Consider the following 19,241-nt stretch of genomic DNA (forward strand, 5'->3'; position numbering starts at 1 on the left):
ACTATCGCAGGCGCAGTTGCGCCGGCCGCTGCTGGGACCAGAGGAGCTTGAGTGCAGGCCCATAGACCCGTGGCTGTAAGCCAGGCCTTAGCTCTTCGGGACCATTCCTCCCATTTCTGCCCATCAAGTCTCTCAAATGTGACAGCGTAGGACTCCTGGACTTCCGCCATCTTACCCTGGGGCTAGCTTACTCATGCCTCACACTGCAGTAGCTCCTGCAGTAGCTCCTTCACCAGCAAGTTCCACTGCCCTCAGGCAGGTCCTCCAGCTGGACTTGCTTCACACACAGGCACAACCACGCGGCTGACTCCATAACCTGTGAGATTTAATGTCTGGCACACTTCCACTGCGACTCAGTGCTTTTCCCGGTGTCTAGCAGAGTTGGCGAACATCGGTGTGGCCTGTGTGAAGAAAGCTCAGGCATGCAGAAAAAGACTCCGTACGCAGCTTCTTTCTAATCTAAGAAGCTTTATCGTACAGCGGCAAAATAAATCAGCAACACGGGAGAAAGAGCTGACATGCTGTCTCTCCCCTTCACAGCAAAACAGAAAGTAAAGTATTTCACATAACAAAGCGTACAAATCCCATATGTGAACACACCCCCAGTGACAGGACATAACTTCCTGAGCTATTAACCCTATAAGCTCTGGGTCTCCTCACACCCCCTTTCGTCCTGTATCGCTGGGGTGAATGTAAGCACTACCACTTACCCCAAACCCAACCCTTCACAGAACTCCCCGTTTTTGGAAGCTCAAAGGTTTAGTGAACCCATCTGCCAGATTCTTCTGGCTCAGACAGTACTTCAGCTTCACTAAGCCTGTCTGAACACTCTGACATGCATTTTGGAAACATATGTCCAAATGTCTGGTTCTGAACTTAAACAGAAAGTAAAGTAGTTCACATAACAAAGTGTACAAACCTCGTATGTGAACACCCCCCCAGCGACAGGATCTGGGTCTCCTACAGTATGATGTATCTAGGGGGTGGTCTTGGGCTACACCCCTTCTGTGATGTACCTCATTCAGCCCACATTTTACCAGCTTCCTCATATAAATATCACAGAGGACTTTTCAAAAGCTTTATTGAAACAAAGTTTGTAACTCCATCAAAAAAAAAAAAAAAAGAAAGAAAAAAAAGAAAAAAAAAGAAAGAAAGAAAGAAAAAGGAGAAAAGGAGAGATTTCTCTCGCTTGTCTTGTTTTTGAGAAAGCCATGCTTTCATCCTGTATGTTTGTAATGTAAAATTTTCAGATGAAGGGCAAATAAATTCTAAAAAGCATAAATGAGGATCTTGGCAAGCTGGAACATGTGCAAAGGAATGCAATTTATGTCTTTAATTTGTAAACCACCCAACCCACTGGTGCCGACTTGTATAAAATATTGGTGGGGGGCCAGGTAAGGCCCGCCTTGCACTATCAATCACAGGATGCATGCACTCCATTTGAATGGCAATGCCTATAATGGCAGCAACTTTTTAAAAAAGTAATATTTTGCATGCATAGTTCAATTTCTCAGCAGCTCCTCTTGCCCCAGAGAACACTTCTAGCATTCCATCTCCTCTCCCAGTGGCATTGTTCAGCAGTGGGGAAAGTGACCTCTTCACACCGGATGTCCATTTGGTATGGCCCTTTCCAGGTTTGTCTTTCATTTGTTCTCCTATGTGTGTTGCCAGTAGAAGCCACAATTCTGTGGGTACTCTAGATGGCGCAGAAAGCACCTAGAAGCTCCCTAGAGGTTGAAGTGCCGATCAAACTTCAGTTTTGTGCTCTATAAATTCCAATTAGCAGTACTGGGGGTAGTTCAGATTCTGGGGCAGTGCTTTTGGCCAGCAGAGGGTGTCACAGGGCCAGCCTACTTTCCCTTTAAAGCAAACTTGGGTCTCCAGCTGCTTTTGGACTAGAACTCCCATCATCCCTAGCTAGCAGGACCAGTGGGAAGGGATGATGGGAACTGTAGTCCAGGAGCTGCTGGGGACCCAAGTTTGGGAAAGCCTCCTTCAAAGCAACTTTTCTATTTTACCCGCAAAGATGGGACCTGTCCATGTTTGTATCTTCTTGTATTTTGTTTTCCTCGTGACCTTTCTGCGTTTATTTTTTTTATTTTTTAAGAGGGCAAATTGAAAGAGAAATTGTATGGCAAGTTGCAGAAGAATAAAAGGTTGTGTTTGAAAAAAACACACCAAAAACTGGGGGGTGGCATCCTTAAATATATTTTATTGGGGGCGGGGCAAAGACCCCTAGGCGTTTAAGAGTTGGCACCTATTCCCTACACCCACAGGTCTCAGGATGGTTACAACACAAAAACACAAAACACCACGTTAAAAGAGCATTAGATGTCAATCAACCCAAGGGCTGCTTATAAAGGTGTGGATTTAAAGGTAAAGGTAAAGGGACCCCTGACCATTAGGTCCAGTCGTGACCGACTCTGGGGTTGCAACGCTCATCTCACTTTATGAGATGTACAGCTTCCGGGTCATGTGGCCAGCAGCGCATGGAAACGCCGTTTACCTACCTATTTATCTACTTGCACTTTGGTGTGCTTTCGAACTGCTAGGTTGGCAGGAGCAGAGACCGAGCAACGGGAGCTCACCCCGTCACAGGGATTTGAACCGCCGGCCTTCTGATCGGCAAGTCCTAGGCTCTGTGGTTTAACCCTTTGCCCGGCTCCTAAAGCTGTATAATGGTTTTGCCGACCTTTGTATGGATTCTTTGATGGGAAGTTAGTTTGCTGCTCTGATTGAAGCTCTTTCCACATTCCACACGCTGATAGAGATTCTCCCCTGTATGAATTCTTTGATGGAAAGTGATACTGTGGCTGTGACTGAAGCTCTTTCCACATTCAAAGCACTGATAGGGTTTTCCCCTGTATGAATTTTTTTAAAAAAATATTTTTTATTAAACAATTTCAGCATAACAATTTATCCACCCTCATAATCAATTACATTATTTCCCCCCTTCCCCCCCAACCCTCCCTCTCCCACCCACCATCGACTTCCCTCAGCTCCCCTCCCTGATTTCTTTGCATATATTGTTTTCTGCATGTTATAAAATTGTACATATCCTTGCCTTATCTATCATGTGCTCAACTAATAAATTTATGGATGTTTATTCAAAACCTGCCAAGGACTCCAGTTTATTTTGATGTCTTTTTAGATAGTTTGTAAAAAGTTCCCATTCTTCCTTGAAGTCACAGTTGTCCTTTTCAAACAGTTTATATGTCAATTTAGGCAATTCCGCATAGGTCATCAATTTTTCTTGCCACTGTTCTTTCATTGGGATTTCCTCATTCTTCCATCCTTCTGCGAACAAGACTCTCGTCACTGTTTTAGCATACATAAATAAATCCTTTCTTTTCCTTGGCAGGTCTTGTCCTCCAATCCCTAACAAGAATACTTCTGGGTTTTTTTACATATGTCAATTTGAACATTTTTTTCAATTCATTATATATCATTTCCCACAATTTTTAAACTTCTCTACATTCCCACCACATGTGATTATAAGTCCCTTCTTTTTCTTTATATTTGCAACATATATTTGACCCAGTTTTATACATTTTTGCTATCAGTACTGGTGTAATATACGAACTATACATCATTTTCATATAGTTTTCTTTCAAGAGAGAACAGTCTGTAAATTTCAAATCTACTTTCCACAATTTTTCCCAGTCCTCAAATTGTATGTTATGTCCTATATCTGGTGCCCATTTGATCATGACCATTTTTTCCTCCTCATCTTTTGTTTCCTGTTCTAGCAAAATATTATACACTTTCTTCAGCTGTTTCACTTCTATAACTCCCTTTTGAAATCTAGAAAATGTATAACTAAATCCTTTCTTATTATCGTCCTCGTACATTCCATGTAATTGTTCGTAGTGTAACCAACTCTGCAAATAATCTTTTACTTCCTCATAGTCTTTTAATTTCCATTTCCCTTCTTGATTCTTCAGCTAATCTCTGTATGTATGCCACGTCCCTTTCTCTCTCTCCTGTATGAATTCTTTGATGGGAAGTGAGAGAGGAACTCTTAATGAAGCTCTTTCCACATTCCACACACTGATAGGGTTTCTCCCCTGTATGAATTCTTTGATGGAAAGTGAGAGAGGAGCTCTGACTGAAGCTCTTTCCACATTCCACACACTGATATGGTTTTTCCCCTGTATGAATTCTCTGATGCTTAGTGAGATCGGAGCTTTTTCTGAAGCTCTTTCCACATTCCCCACACTGATAGGGTTTCTCCCCTGTATGAATTCTTTGATGGGAAGTGAGAGAGGAGCTATCAGTGAAGCTCTTTCCACATTCCCCACACTGATAGGGTTTCTCCCCTGTATGAATTCTTTGATGGAAAGTAAGAGAGGAGCTCTGACTGAAGCTCTTTCCACATTCCACACACTGATAGGGTTTCTCCCCTGTATGAATTCTTTGATGGGACGTGAGAGAGGAGCTATCAGTGAACCTCTTTCCACATTGCACGCACTGATAGGGTTTCTCCCCTGTATGAATTCTTTGATGGAAAGCGAGACTGTGGCTGTAAATGAAGCTCTTTCCACATTCCACACACTGATAGGGTTTCTCCCCTGTATGAACTTTTTGATGGGAAGTGAGTTTGGAACTATCAGTGAAGCTCTTTCCACATATCACACACTTATAGGGTTTCTCACCTTTATGAATTCTCTGATGCTTCGTGAGATCAGAGCTTTTTCTGAAGCTCTTTCCACATTCCACACACTGATAGGGTTTCTCCCCTGTATGAATTCTTTGATGGGAAGTGAGAGAGGAGCTATCAGTGAAGCTCTTTCCACATTCCACACACTGATATGGTTTCTCCCCTGTATGAATTCTTTGATGGAAAGTGAGGGAGGAGCTCTGATTGAAGCTCTTTCCACATTCCACACACTGATAGGGTTTCTCCCCTGTATGAATTCTCTGATGCTTGGTGAGATCAGAGCTCATCCTGAACCTCTTTCCACATTCCATGCACTGATAGGGTTTCTCCCCTGTATGAATTCTTTGATGGGAAGTGAGAGAGGAGTTATGAGTGTAGCTCTTTCCACATTCCACACACTGATAGGGTTTCTCCCCTGTATGAATTCTGTGATGGGAAGTGAGGGAGGAGCTATCTGTAAAGCTCTTTCCACATTCCATGCACTGATAGGGTTTCTCCCCTTTGTGAATTCTTTGATGGGAAGTGAGATGGGCACTCTGACTGAAGCTCTTTCCACATTCCGCACACTGATAGGGTTTCTCCCCTGTATGAATTCTTTGATGGGAAGTGAGATCGGAGCTCTTCCTAAAGCTCTTTCCACATTCCACACACTGATAGGGTTTCTCCCCTGTATGAATTGTTTGATGGGAAGTGAGAGAGGAGCTATCAGTGAAGCTCTTTCCACATTCCACACACTGATAGGGTTTCTCCCCTGTATGAACTCTTTGATGGGAAGTGAGTTTGGAACTATCAGTGAAGCTTTTTCCACAATCCACACACTTATAGGGTTTCTCACCTGTATGAATTCTTTGATGGGAAATGAGATGGGAGCTCTGACTGAATCTCTTTCCACATTCCACACACTGATAGGGTTTCTCCCCTGTATGAATTCTTTGATGGGTGGTGAGATCGGAGCTCCTCCTGAATCTCTTTCCACATTCCACACACTGATAGGGCTTCTCCCCTGTATGAATTAATTGATCGGAAGTGAGATTGGAACTCTGACTGAAGCTCTTTCCACATTCCACACACTGATACGGTTTCTCCCCTGTATGAATTCTTTGCTGGGAAATGAGATGGGAGCTCTGATGGAAGCTCTTTCCACATTCCATGCACTGATAGAGTTTCTTTCCAATGAAATTTTGTTCATGGGAAGTGGAATGGGAGCTCTGACTGCAGTTTTTTCCATACTCCAAATTTTTATATGGCTTCTCCTCCCTGGGGATTTTGTCGTGGTCACCTTTGTTCTCGATTTCCAATTCATCACAATCTGCAATGGAAACAAAAAGGGATTAGAGCCTCAGGAACAAATGGAGAAGAACTGAAAGTAATTGGGTGTGTGTTCATTACCTGTGTTGTTTGTTTATTATAAGATTCTGATGAGTTGTTGAATGTTGCTTTATTTGATATACCGTAGTGGTCAAAATTGTGGAAGCCTTTTAGAAAAAAGTGTATTTCAGAGGTTTGATGGCTCAAAACACCACTTCTTTTGGAGTAATATCATAAAATTATATATAAATGGAAAGATAATTTAATCAAGAAAGCAATCCAACAAAGTTTCTTCAATTACCTGTATTTTATCAAACGTTATAGCCAAATAACCAGAAAAAGGAGGCACCACTTGCTTAGGTTGACATTTTCAGTGTGTTTTGTGATTGCTATCAAGTTAGTTGGTTTTTTGTGTTCTTTCATTTAGTGAGGCTGTAAAACATAATAAAATTATAGAAATGGCACAAAGCGTTGACTGGTCACCCAGAAAGCGATATAAGATTGTACTATTAAGTGAACAAGGCTACAGTTATGAAGAAATTAGATGAAAGATTAGGAAAAACTTAACCAAAGCTGCCCTTTCTATATTTTTGAAGAGGTATAAGGAGACTCAGTCACTACAAAATCAGACTGGTTAAGGCAGGAAAAGGTCACAAAGGCAAGTGACGATTGAAGAATGGAGAGACTGTCCCTACATGACAGAAGAAAATCATCTGGGTGTATACAAGATGACATGGCGCAATGTAATGTGAAGTTGAGTGCAAGGACTGGTCTAAATGTTAGAATTATAAGGAAAAAGCCATTGTTATCTCTCAAGCAAAGTTTGAAAAGATTAAACCCATGTTAACTGGACAGTGGAACAATGGGACAGTGTTATTTGGAGCGATGAGACCCAAATCTCCTTACTTGGTAGTGATGGCATGAAACATGCAAGGAGAAGAATCAGAGAATCAGAGAACATTTACATCTTACTTGCATTACACAGACTGTGAAACACCTGGAAACAGTAGATCCTTAACTTACCGTATTTTTCGCTCCATAGGACGCACCGGCCCATAGGACACATCAAGTTTTTTGGGGGGGAAATAAAGGAAAAAATTTTTATCCCCCCCCGGCGCTTGTGGTGCCGGCAGCGGGGAGAAGCGCTCTTCTCCCCGCCACCCGCCTTGAGATCAGGTCCGGGGACAGCACGAAGACGCGCTGCGCCTCCCAGCTGTCCCCGGAGCTTGTGGGGCAGGCAGCGGGGAGAAGCGCTCTTCTCCCTGCCGCCCGCCCTCAGACCAGGTCCGGGGACAGCGGGGAGACGCGCTGCGCCTCCCTGCTGTCCCCGGAGCTTGCGGGGCAGGCAGCGGGGTCTCCCCTCTCACTCTGCAGGCTTCAGCGAAAGCCTGCATTCACCCTATAGGACGCACACACATTTCCCCTTCATTTTTGGAGGGGAAAAAGTGCGTCCTATAGAGCGAAAAATACGGTACGTACGGCTCTACTTTTGTACCATTCCAGTTATGACCTTCAGTAGGTGCTTCGACTTTCCTCTAGAGACAGAGGTCTTGCCAGCAGCCCGGAGCTCGCCTGGCCGGCTGCAGGGCAGTGATGGAGCCTTTGACACCGGGGAGAGGCCTTCAGTTTACTGGAACTCTCCCCGCCAGCTGCAGAGCAGTGCTGAGGCCTCTGCTGCTGGGGAGAGGGCCCCCATCCCACCCTCGAATCTGTGGAAGAGGTGCTGCCTGCAAGAGGCATAGCAGGGCGCACTGCAGCCCCAAACCCTGCCGAGAAACCAACCTGAGGAAGTCTAGAGAAGAACCTGGCCTGGCAAGAACAAAGCATGACCCTGGCCAAAGTGAATCAGCTCTTTACTGACCCTTGCTCTACCACCAGCTTGTAGCCAGATAAGCCCACCCATCCACAGTGCACGTAAGGGAAAAAAAACGTTAATTTTTTTCATCAACAATACTGTCTTATTTATTTTATTGTACAGTACATTGATTATTGCCTTCATTTTATGAATCTATGGTCTTGTTAGAGAGTAAAATCCATGTTAAATTGCTGTTTTGGGGGTGTTATTCATCATCTAGAATGGATCAATTCACTTTTCCATTACTTTCTATGGAAAAGGGTGCCTCTACTTATGTACGTTTCTGGTTATGACCGGACCTCCGGAATGGATTATGGTTGTAAGTAAAGCTTCCACTGTAGTGTGATGACCTGGGGTTGTATGACAGCAAAAGTGTGGGCAGAATTTGAATCATTAATGGGAATGTTGAGCGAAAACTGAAGCGTTCCACAAGTGATCTTTTCCCAGATACTGAAGCATTTCTATATATATTTATACAAATCTTTCTTTCTTTCTTTCTTTCTTTCTTTCTTTCTTTCTTTCTTTCGTATTTCAACAGGATTCAGTTCCATGTCATTGCTGTGTGCAAAAGGTGCTTTAAAGATAATCCTATTGCACTGCTGGAATGGCTTGGGAATAGCCCAAACATTAACCCAATCAGAAATCTATGGCGCCAACTGTGGCGTTCGTACGGAGCCCCCAGTCATCTCATGGACTATTGACCCGTACAACACTAATCCGCTGCCACCAACCAGTTGGCCAGTTAAAGAAAAATGGAATCCAGTATAGATGGGAATTTCCAGAAGGAATTTCCTTCTATTACAAAGACAAGAGGTTCAAACTAAGTAGCCTTCAGGATCTGGAAAAATTCTCCAGAAGATATGATAAAGAGTTGGGAAAAGTGGAGAAGATAAGACCAGGATGGGACCAGTCTGAAGACGAGAAAAGGAGAGGGGAAGAAGAGGAAGGGGAAGAAGAGGAGAAAGAAGAAGAGGGAGAAGAGGAAGAAGAGGATAATAATAACAAGGACCCCCAAGTTTGATTTGGACTTGATAGAAGACTTGAACAAACCAGAAAAAGGCTCTGAAAAATACTTTCATGGAATGTGAATGGACTTAAAAATAAAAATAAAAGGAACAAAATCGAACGTCTTGACCAGCTGGTTAAAGGGATTCAGGTCGGAGCTAAACAGTATAAATTGAGAGCATTTGCAGATGATCTAGTTTTAACCTTGCAAGAGCCAGACACTAGTACGAAAAGAGTTTTAGAACTAATACAAGTATTTGGTCAAGTAGCAGGCTTTAAGCTGAACAAACAGAAAACGAAAGTACTGGATAAAAACTTAACAGCTGTTGAAAGGGAGAAGTTTCAGAGTGAAACTGGTTTGACGGTAGCAAAGAAGGTGAAATACCTAGGGATTAATTTGACATCTAAGAATGTGAACTTAGTTAAAGACAATTATGAGAAATGTTGGACAGAAGTTAAGAAAGATCTAGAAATATGGTCAAATTTGAGACTTTCCTTGTTGGGTAGAATCGCTGTTATTAAGATGAATGTCTTGCCGAGAATGCTGTTTTTGTTTCAAACATTGCAGATTTTGGACAAAATGGATTGTTTCAAGAGGTGGCAAAAAGATATATCTAGATTTGTCTGGCAGGGCAAAAAGCCCAGAATAAAATTTAAGATATTAACTGATGCAAAAGAAAGAGGGGGGTTTGCCCTGCCGGACTTAAAGCTATATTATGAATCAGCGGCCTTTTGCTGACTGAAAAACTGGCTGCTTCTTGAAAACACAGACATTTTGGATTTGGAAGGGTTTAATAATAGATTCGGCTGGCATGCATATATATGGTATGACAAGGTCAAAATTCATCAAGGTTTTAAAAACCATACTGTCAGGAAAGCATTATATAATGTTTGGATTCGGTATAAAGATTTGTTAGAAAACAAAACCCCTAGGTGGTTGTCACCAATGGAAGCTAAGGAAGTGAAAAAACTTAATATGGAATCCAAATGGCCAAAGTATTGGGAAATTATAGAACATGAGGAGGGAAAAGTGAAATTGCAGAGTTATGAGAAGTTGAAGTCTAAAGTAAGAGACTGGCTACATTACTACCAGATAAATGAAGTTTTCAAACAGGACAGGAAAATTGGCTTCCAGGTGGAGAGGTCAAAATTAGAAACAGAGCTTTTGGAACCCAGTACTAAGAATTTGTCAAGAATGTATAACTTGCTGTTGAAATGGAATACACAGGATGAGACGGTTAAATCAGCCATGATTAAATGGGCACAAGACATTGGTCATGACATTATGTTTGCTGACTGGGAACAGTTATGGACTACCGGCATAAAGTTTACGGCATGTAATGCCTTAAGAGAGAACATTATGAAAATGATCTATAGGTGGTACATGACCCCAGTCAAGCTTGCAAAAATTTACCACACGCCCAATAATAAATGTTGGAAATGTAAGGAAACTGAAGGTACCTTTTACCACCTTTGGTGGACGTGCCCAAGGGTCAAGGTCTTCTGGGAAATGATCTATAATGAAATGAAAAAGGTGCTTAAATGTACATTCGCGAAGAAACCAGAGGCCTTTCTCCTGGGCATGGTGGGTCAATTGGTGTCAAGGAAAGATAGGACGTTTTTTATGTATGCTACAACAGCAGCAAGAGTACTTTTAGCAAAGTATTGGAAGACACAAGAACTACCCACACTGGAAGAATGGCAGACCAAGGTGATTGACTACATGGGACTGGCGGAGATGACTGGCAGAATCCGTGACCAAGGGAGAGAGACGGTGGAAGAAGATTGGAAGAAATTTAAAGTTTATCTTAAGAATTGTTGCAAAATTAATGAGTGTTAAAATGTCTTGGGTCATGCAAAATAGAATTGCAGGGACAAACAATTGGATATGAGAAAAAGGACTTAAAGGAAAAAAAAGTGTTATAAGTTGAAATTAGGGGTTGCTGGAAAGATTTAAAACAGGGATGCAGAAAAGGGAGGTATGGGGAAGTCGATGAAAGAAGGTTTAAGAAAAAAATGTTAAGAAATTATACATGTTTATATGTTTGTTTGTTTATGTATCGTCTTGTATTGTCTTTTAATATGTGTTAAAAAACCAATAAAAATTTTATATAAAAAAAAAACAAAACAAAATCGAACGTCTTGATTAAACGGAATTTAGATATAACCTGTTTACAGGAAACACATGTCAGAAGGAAGCATAAGAGGGTTTTAAGTAATAAAAGATTGGGGAGAGACTTTATTGCCTCAGACACAAACAAGAAAAGAGGGGTTGTATTGTATATAAAGGAGAAATATGACCCAAAATTAATTTATAAAGATGAGGAGGGGAAAGTGCTGATAGTGCATATTACGTTCCAGGGGGGGAAAGGTAATCATTGTGGGAATCTATGCACCTAATGACAAAAAAGCCGACTTTTATTCGAAGCTCAATGGAACATTATCAGAATTTTTGGATCAGAGAGTGATAGTAATGGGGGATTTCAACGGTGTGGTTATTCCAGATTTGGATAGATCAACGACAAGGCGAGACACAAATGAAGGTAAACTACCAAAAACATATTTTGATATATCAGACACTATGGGGCTAACAGATATTTGGAGACTTAGAAATCCCACAACAAAACAGTTCACATTCATTTCAGATCCAAACCAAAGCTTTGGTAGAAAAAATTACATTTGGACTTCTAAAGAATTGGTGCCAAGAATTTCCAAAATTGAGATTCTCCCAAGGACATTATCAGAACATAATTCGTTATATTTGGAGTTAAAAGGAAAAGACCCTTCATCATTCAGATGGAGGATGAATGAAAGTTTATTCAATGACCAAAAGATAGTATATAGGGCAAAAGAGACAATTACAGAATAAGTGGAATTTAAACAAAGGAACACCCATTGAAACAGTATGGGATGCAAGCAAATTTGTAATGAGAGGATTCCTGATCCAAAAGAACAGTTTTCAGAAAAGAAGAAGGGAGAAGAAGAAAGAAGAAATCCTGTCCCATCTCATGGAGAATGAGAGACTGCTCACAATAAAACCAAAAGATGAGCTAATAAGACAAAATATTAAATTGTTGCAGACTCAGTTCTCTATGTTGGTGAGTCAGGATGTAGAGTGGAAAACAAAAGCAATGAGACAAAGGAATTTTGAATCTGCCAACAAAACTGGAAAATTCTTGGCGTGGCAATTAAAGGCTAGACAAAAACAAAAAACAATTTGTAAGATAAGAGAGGCAGAAAAGATAATTGAAGACCCCAAAGAAATTAGAAAGACCTTTCTGAAATTTTATAAAGATTTGTATAAGAAAGAGAAAGAAGATGGTAAGAAAACAGAAAATTATATACAAAGCCATCAATTACAGCAGATCCCCCCAGGAGAAAAGGAACAATTAAACCAGATAATTACAGAACAAGAAATTGAGAAGGCGATAAAGAGAATGAAGATAGGGAAAGCTCCAGGCCCTGACAGCATTTCGGCAAAATATTATAAGACACTAGGTGGACAATTATTACCGGTACTTTGTGAGGTTATGAATCATATTTTAAAGGAAGGGGAAATTCCAATTACTGCAAAAAGGTGTACATCACTTTAATCCCAAAGAAAGATACAGATAGTTTGAGTGTTAAAAATTATAGACCTATTTCCTTATTAAACAATGACTATAAATTATTTGCGGATGTGTTGGGCGACAGATTAAAAAAACTTTTAAAGGAAGTAATACATAAAGATCAAGCTGGTTTCCTACCAGGGCGACAACTGAAGGACAATGTTAAGAACACAGTGCCTATAATTGAGTACTTGGGAGTCTAGAAATGATAAACAAGCGGCCTTGGTGTTCATTGATGCGGAGAAAGCATTTGATAATGTTTCATGGCGGTTTATGAAAGAAAACCTAAAAACAATGGGAATAGAAGAAATGTTTTTGAAAGGTATTGAGGCTATATACTCAGAGGAAAAAGCCAAACTTATTATAAATAATAATTTGTCTGACAACTTTGAAATATCTAAAGGTACCAGACAGGGGTGTCCTTTGTCACCCCTGTTGTTTATTACGGTTTTGGAAGTATTAAACAAGAATTTGAGAGAAGTGTCAGAAATCAGAGGTATTAAGGTGGGATCGAAAGAGTTTAAAGTAAAAACGTTTGCTGATGATTTAGTTTTAACATTAGAAGACCCAAAAACAGTGTACAAAAAGCCCTAGAGAAAATGGAGGAATTTGGAAAAGTTGCAGGATTTAAACTCAATAGAAATAAGACCAAAATGCTAGTAAAAAATATGAATAAAGAAGAGACAGAGGAATTGCAACACAGGACAGGAATTATGGTGGTTAAGAAAGTGAAATACCTTGGAATTTGGTTGACAACAAAAAATATAAATTTGTATAAAGATAATTATGAAACCACACGGAGAGAGATTAAGAAGGATTAAGAAATTTGGAACAGGTTGAAATTATCCTTTTTGGGCAGAATATTGGTGATTAAGATGAACGTTTTACCTAGAATGTTATTCTTATTCCAAACAATTCCAGTGATTAAAGGGACAGGACAATGTAGAGAATGGCAAAAAATAGTGTCAAGATTTGTCTGGCAGGGAAAGAAGCCGAGGATCAAAATAAAAATATTGATAGATAAAAATGAAAGAGGTGGATTTGCCTTACCAGGTATGAATCTCTATTATGAAGCGCCCTGTCTCGTATGGTTAAAGGAATGGATAACATTGGAAAATACGGACCTATTGGATTTAGAAGGTCATGACAACAGGTACGGGTGGCACTCGTACCTGTGGTATGATAAGGTAAAAGTTCATAAAGGTTTTTTAAACCATGTGATCAGAAGGTCAATTTATGAAGTATGGGAAAGAAACAAAAAATTATTGCAAAGGAAAACCCCATGGTGGATATCACCAATAGAGGTATTGACAGTTAAAAAAGTAAATATGAGGAAATTATTAGAAAAACGGAACAAGGGTTAAAACGTAAACCATATGATCAAACGGAAGGCATGTTTACAGGTTGGTTGCAATACCATCAGGTGAATGATATATTGAGTGAGGATAAAAGGAAAGCTGGGTTTAAGGATAAAAAAATCAAGATTTCAATTAGAATTAGTGGAAGGCAGAGGTAGAATACTATCTAGGATATATGATTTGTTATTAGAATGGTTTACAAAAGTTGAAGAGGTGAAAGAAGCAATGATAAAATGGGCTATAGATTTTAGGCATACTATTGAAATGGATGCATGGCTAAAATTACGGAACAAAACTATGAAATTCACGGCGTGTACGGCTTTAAAAGAAAATTTAATGAAGATGATATATAGGTGGCATTTGACACCAGTAAAACTGGCGAAAATGTATAGGATGAGGGATAAGAAATGCTGGAAATGTAAAAAGGTGGATGGAGACTTCTATCATATGTGGTGGACTTGTGATAAAGTCAAGAATTTTTGGGAGTTGATCTATAATGAACTTAAGAAAGTACTTAAATATACCTTTCCCAAAAAACTAGAGGCTTTTTTGTTGGGTTTGATGGGGAAGGAGGTTAAGAAAACAGACCAAAGGCTATTTATGTACGTCACAGCGGCAGCAAGGAATATATTGGCCCCAAACTGGAAATTACAATAAGTTCCCACCATTGTGGAGTAGCAGACGAAAATGATGAACTACACGGAATTAGCCAAACTGACTGGCAGGATTCGGGATCAGGGCGATCAGAGATTTCAGGAAAGTTGGAATAAATGTACTGTGTACTTAAAGGATAATTGTAAAAAATTTAAAAACACTGGCAGGATTGAAATAACTCCTACAATGTATAAGACAGATACAAGGTTAGAAATTAAAATACGCGACTGGAGAAAATGCGGGATACCTGCTGAAGGGAAGGAGGGAAGTCGCAAGCTCGGCAGAGCTAAAAGTATATATGTGATTTAATGTATTGTAAAATGACTGTGTAAAGAAAACAATAAAAATTGATTGGTAAAAAAAATAAAATAAAGTTAATGTTCTTTTTATATGGGATCAGATTATAATTATTTATGTTTCATGTTTATATATATGTTGGAAGCCGCCCAGAATGGCTGGAGGAACCCAGCCAGATGGGCAGGGTAGAAATAAAAAATTATTATTATTATTACTACAGTGGTACCTCGATTTAAGAACAGTCCTCTTCCGGAAAATTTTAAGTTTCTTATTGTTGTTGTTGTTATTATTATTATTATTATTATTATTAAGTTTGTAAACCGAGGTACCACTGTATTACTATCATCATCATCATCATCATCATCATCATCATCACCGCTACTTTTCCTGAGATTCAATAAGTCTAGTTCTTCTCTGGGATGAATTTTGTTTGGCCCAGTCATGGCATCCCCTCCATCTCCGATGTCAGTCATCTCTTTGGTCAATCCAAGACTGACAGGAGCAAAAACAGAAAACCTGAAGCTACTTATCTTTCTGAAGCTGACATTGAATATGGCCTGGGCAGTTCAGACCAGCCCAATCGTGGTAGAAAAAGGAATAATTTGAAGAAGATTGTTCAAAGAAAAAACTGTAATTTACTGTTTATTGTGGGGGTGTTAGGTTCCCAGGTGTTATAGGGGGCTCTGTTGAGCTCTGTGAAAATACATGAGGTTGGTCACATAGAGGTATTTTTTGTATTTCCAGGCAGATATGACGATCCCACAGGGAGCCTTACCAAGAGAGGCCACGATCCCACGATTCTCCTCCATGACGTCCTTATGCAGAGCTCTCTGGTCAGGATCAAGCAACGCCCACTCCTCGTCCGTGAAACGAACAGCGACATCTTCAAAGCACACTGGACCCTAAAAGAAAAAGGGAAATGTCCTCTGAGACAGCAGAAATATGATCTGCTACACAACGTTCTGTTGTTTCCTTCCTGTTAATTGCGGTGTTGTTTCAATAGGATTGCTTTGCTGCACATTTTATTTATGGATGCTTATTTTAATCTGTGTTTTAATCATGGGAATTCATCTTTGTGCAAATAGGTGGTACTCCTCCTTGTGTTTTCCACATTATTCTGCCTACCCAAGCATTCTAGTTTCCCTGATGGAAGGATCCATTTTCTCCTCTCTTCCTGGGCTTTTCTGGGGAGTTCCCTCCCAATGCCCTAGAGCCAAATTCAAGGGGTTCATGGGGGCATGGCGAGGGGAAGGAATGGGGGGGGGGCTGGTTAGGTGAATCCAGGCCGCTATTTGTTCTCATTTGTCCACTGCTTAGAAACCAATTTTTGCTTTCAGTGATAAGTCTAGAAATAAAATAAGCCTCTTTTGGGTGGCCATCTGTCTTGGATGATCTAGCAGAGATTCCTGCAATGCAGGGGGGTCTCCTGGCTCTGAGAGACAAGCAGGGAGGGTGGCTTCTGGCAAAAGGAGAGGGAGCCTCCGGTGGCTCCTCCTTATCCTGACTCACCTCAGCCTCTCGACCTTCCTCTCCCACTTGCCTCCTTCCTCTTCTGCCTCTGATTTTGCACTGCATTCTGCCACAGAGTCTCCCAGCTCACTAAGCCCTGTTTCCCGTTCAGCTTCTGACACCGCCTCTTCCCAGGCTTCTTTCTCTTCCCCCCTCTGACCGCTCATCCTTCTTCTACCTCCACTTCTTGGGCTCTGAGCCGTCTTCCCTTCCTGGTTTCCCAGCTGCTTCCTCCCACCACTCCTCTGTGCCCAACCAGTCCATGACATTGCTCCATCCCTCAGCCTCTGTCCCCACAAGGCAGCTTCCCCTGACCTGATCTGGTTCCACAGCCTGTGCTTCCCTTCTGGACCAAGAAAAAGGCGGATCAGGAGGTCTTGCCGGCATCCTTCTGCCACCTGCAAGAGAAAAAAGGTAATCAGGGTGCCAGGTGTGCCTGCTTCACTCACAGGTGAAACAGGGCATCTCTAACTGCAGATGGGCCTTTGAGAAAGCCTTACCTGCTGAGAGCATTTAGACGTTTGTGCCCATTTAATATGTTTGTTGTGCAGAAATTTATCTCCCCTCCTCTGGACCATTGCTCCCAACTGTCTCCCCCCAAAACAAGATGAAAAGAACCCTCAGATGAGTTGGAAAACCAACAGAATGAGACCAAACGGAGAAAAACCACCTTCCTCCTTACCCAGTGGCCTCTCTCTGGTGTCCAACGGAGGCCTCTCTGCCTCACAGGAATCCAGGTCCATTTCTGCAAAGAGATCCCTTCCCTGAGAAAGAAACAAGGATTCAAAACAGAGAATGGGGAGAAATACTAGAAAGAGAATGACAAAGACTTGAAGGGTGCGAGATCTCATTCCATGGATGCTTTCCTAGAAAATGGGCCATCAGCTGACCATTATGGGATGTTTTCTGTCCTGTTTGGAGCCCCTTGGGAGTATCCAGAGGAAAGTCTCTCTCACCTGCTTTCTCTCCTCTGCCTGACTCAGGAGGAAACCTTCGGCCAGGGCCACCGCCTGGGAACTGGTCTCCGCTCCACAGTCCCTCACCCAGCTCTCCATCTCCGGTGGAAGGACAGCCAGGAACTGCTCCAAGATCACCAGGTCCAGCATCTCAGCTTTTGTGTGCCTTTCTGGCTTCAGCCACTGGTGGCAAAAGTGGTAGAGTCGGCTGCAAACCTCTCGGGGTCCTTTGGCCTCCTGGCAGCAGAACTGCCTCAACTGCTGACTCTGCACCTCTGAGCGGAGGGTGTCCTCCTCACCCAGGATCTTCTGCACTGGGTTTTCCCAGAATCCCCCACTGCTCCCAGTTTGGCTTCCATGGCCTCTTCCTTCTTCAGGGCCAGCTGAGTCTCGCTCATCCATCTGTGCTCTCAGGAAGCCTCTGAGAGATCAGAAGGAACCCTTTGGTCTTCTGCCAAGTTCTGTCCGTCTTAATGAGAAGTTCTAGCAAATCCTACAAAGCAAATACATTGTTCTGTTACAGAATATGTAGGACAAGGGGGCGTGGGAAATGGTTCCCTGAGTCTTGCTGGAAACCAGGGCTGGACTTCACCGCATCCCAGACCATGAGCTATCTTTTTGAAAAGGAGGAGGAGAAGAAGAAATATGTCTCTAGCCTTCAAGCAATGCAAAATGTGGAGGCAACTGAAGGGATTTCTGTGAGATTAATCATCCTGGTTTCTACTTCCGGCCAGTCAATGCATGAAGTCAGAAGTGACTGACAAGGGAGTCATTTGTATCTTGTGAAAAATGGATGCTTGGCTCTAGTGGGGGTCCTCACCCGGGGGTCATCAGGAGTTGCTTCCCCCCCCCCGACTCCCCTCCGCCTGTCTCCTTTTCTTGCACTTGGACTCTCTGCCACTCTCCAGACAGACCCCTGGGGCGGGGTCCCTTTTTCTTTGCTCTGAGGGCCAGATATGTGTCTGGCCAACCCCCTGAGGGCCAAGTGGGCGGGGCCAAAGATACCTCCCTTGAAATATAAGTGGGAAATAATAATAATAATAATAATAATAATAATAATAATAATTATTATTATTAACACATGCACAGTCACTGATGCCAAGGTCCCTGGAGGCTCAGTGAGTAGCAGCGCCCATTTCCGGCTGCTTTGCCAGCAACAATCCCTTTGGGACGGAGAGGATGTGGTCCTGGGATGACATGCTCTGGGTACAAGGGGATGGTTGCAGTGGCCTCCGTGGGGAGCTGCCCTGGGAGACACTGGGAAACTGGTCCGCAATGCAGCAGCCAGACTCTGGGCTGGGATCCCTCTCTTTATTCCTGGCCTTTCTCTCCCACCTTAACTTCCTTCCTCCCTGTGGGGTTTTTTTTTTGGGGGGGGCTAGTCCACCTCCTCGTCTGGCTTTGGAAAACCATTTGCAGATGTTTCCTCTGTTGTGCAATGAGGCTGAGCGATGTCACACAAAGTCCCTGGGACTTCTTTGTTTTAAAAAAAGGAGATTTCGTGGGAGTCAGGGATCCTCTGATCTGCAGGAAGGAGAGCGTGGCAGACCTGGCCCCTCCCTGATCAGGCCCCCCAGGCACCCTCTCCTGCTGCAGCCCTGGGACCCCCACCGTCCCCCCACTGCACCCTCTGGGGGGAGAGAGAGGAGACTCACCAGATCCCAGGAGGGGACAGCGAGGCAGCCCTTGCAGGAGAGACCCCAAAGCAAGGAAAGGACTGGGGAGGGAGGGGCCTTGGCTCTGGAGGACCTGGCCCCCCCTTGCTTCCTGTCCTCTCTAGGAAGGCAGCTCACTTCCCTTTAACCCTTGCAAAGCTGAGTCCATCCAGCTCAGCCCTCTCTCGCTTGGCAGAACCTCATATTTTTATTATTTTTTATGGATTTCGGGGGGGGGCTTTTGGTTGGACTCTGAGCATCTCCCTCCCTTAAAGAATTTGAGGTGATGCATCATTTGTCTACTTTTAATATGTTCTATGTTTTAAACGTCCCTGAGAGCTCTTGATGAAGGGTGGTATATCAATGTAAAAAATAA

The 19,241-nt window shown here is 42.3% G+C and overlaps 1 protein-coding gene and 1 long non-coding RNA gene across 11 annotated transcripts in view; both read right to left on the reverse strand.

Annotated features, from left to right (window-relative positions):
• Window positions 1-2,971: 2,971 nt before the first annotated feature.
• The window catches only part of LOC128412024 (zinc finger protein 420-like), a 278,283-nt gene continuing 262,013 nt past the window's right edge, over window positions 2,972-19,241 (reverse strand). For 5 of the 10 annotated variants that reach the window (XM_053384795.1, XM_053384796.1, XM_053384791.1 and 2 more), the window contains exons 4-6: window positions 16,570-16,652; window positions 15,521-15,647; window positions 2,972-5,969 (exon numbers count right to left, since the gene is read on the reverse strand). In XM_053384795.1, the coding sequence (XP_053240770.1) occupies window positions 3,904-5,969; window positions 15,521-15,647; window positions 16,570-16,652 (2,276 nt within the window). In that variant the 3' untranslated portion in view covers window positions 2,972-3,903. Of the gene's footprint in view, window positions 5,970-15,520; window positions 15,648-16,569; window positions 16,653-16,936; window positions 17,019-17,210; window positions 17,704-18,865; window positions 18,992-19,241 lie in introns of those variants that run through there. The other 5 variants (XM_053384800.1, XM_053384798.1, XM_053384799.1 and 2 more) reach the window with 4 other exon arrangements.
• Window positions 5,979-12,117, reverse strand: LOC128412201 (uncharacterized). Its single transcript, XR_008330034.1, has 3 exons — window positions 10,968-12,117; window positions 7,439-8,952; window positions 5,979-6,986 (listed from the first exon to the last, which is right to left on the reverse strand). It is a non-coding gene; the product is annotated as an uncharacterized LOC128412201 (long non-coding RNA).

The sequence above is a fragment of the Podarcis raffonei genome, chromosome 4, assembly GCF_027172205.1.
Source record: "Podarcis raffonei isolate rPodRaf1 chromosome 4, rPodRaf1.pri, whole genome shotgun sequence".
Lineage (NCBI taxonomy): Eukaryota > Metazoa > Chordata > Lepidosauria > Squamata > Lacertidae > Podarcis > Podarcis raffonei.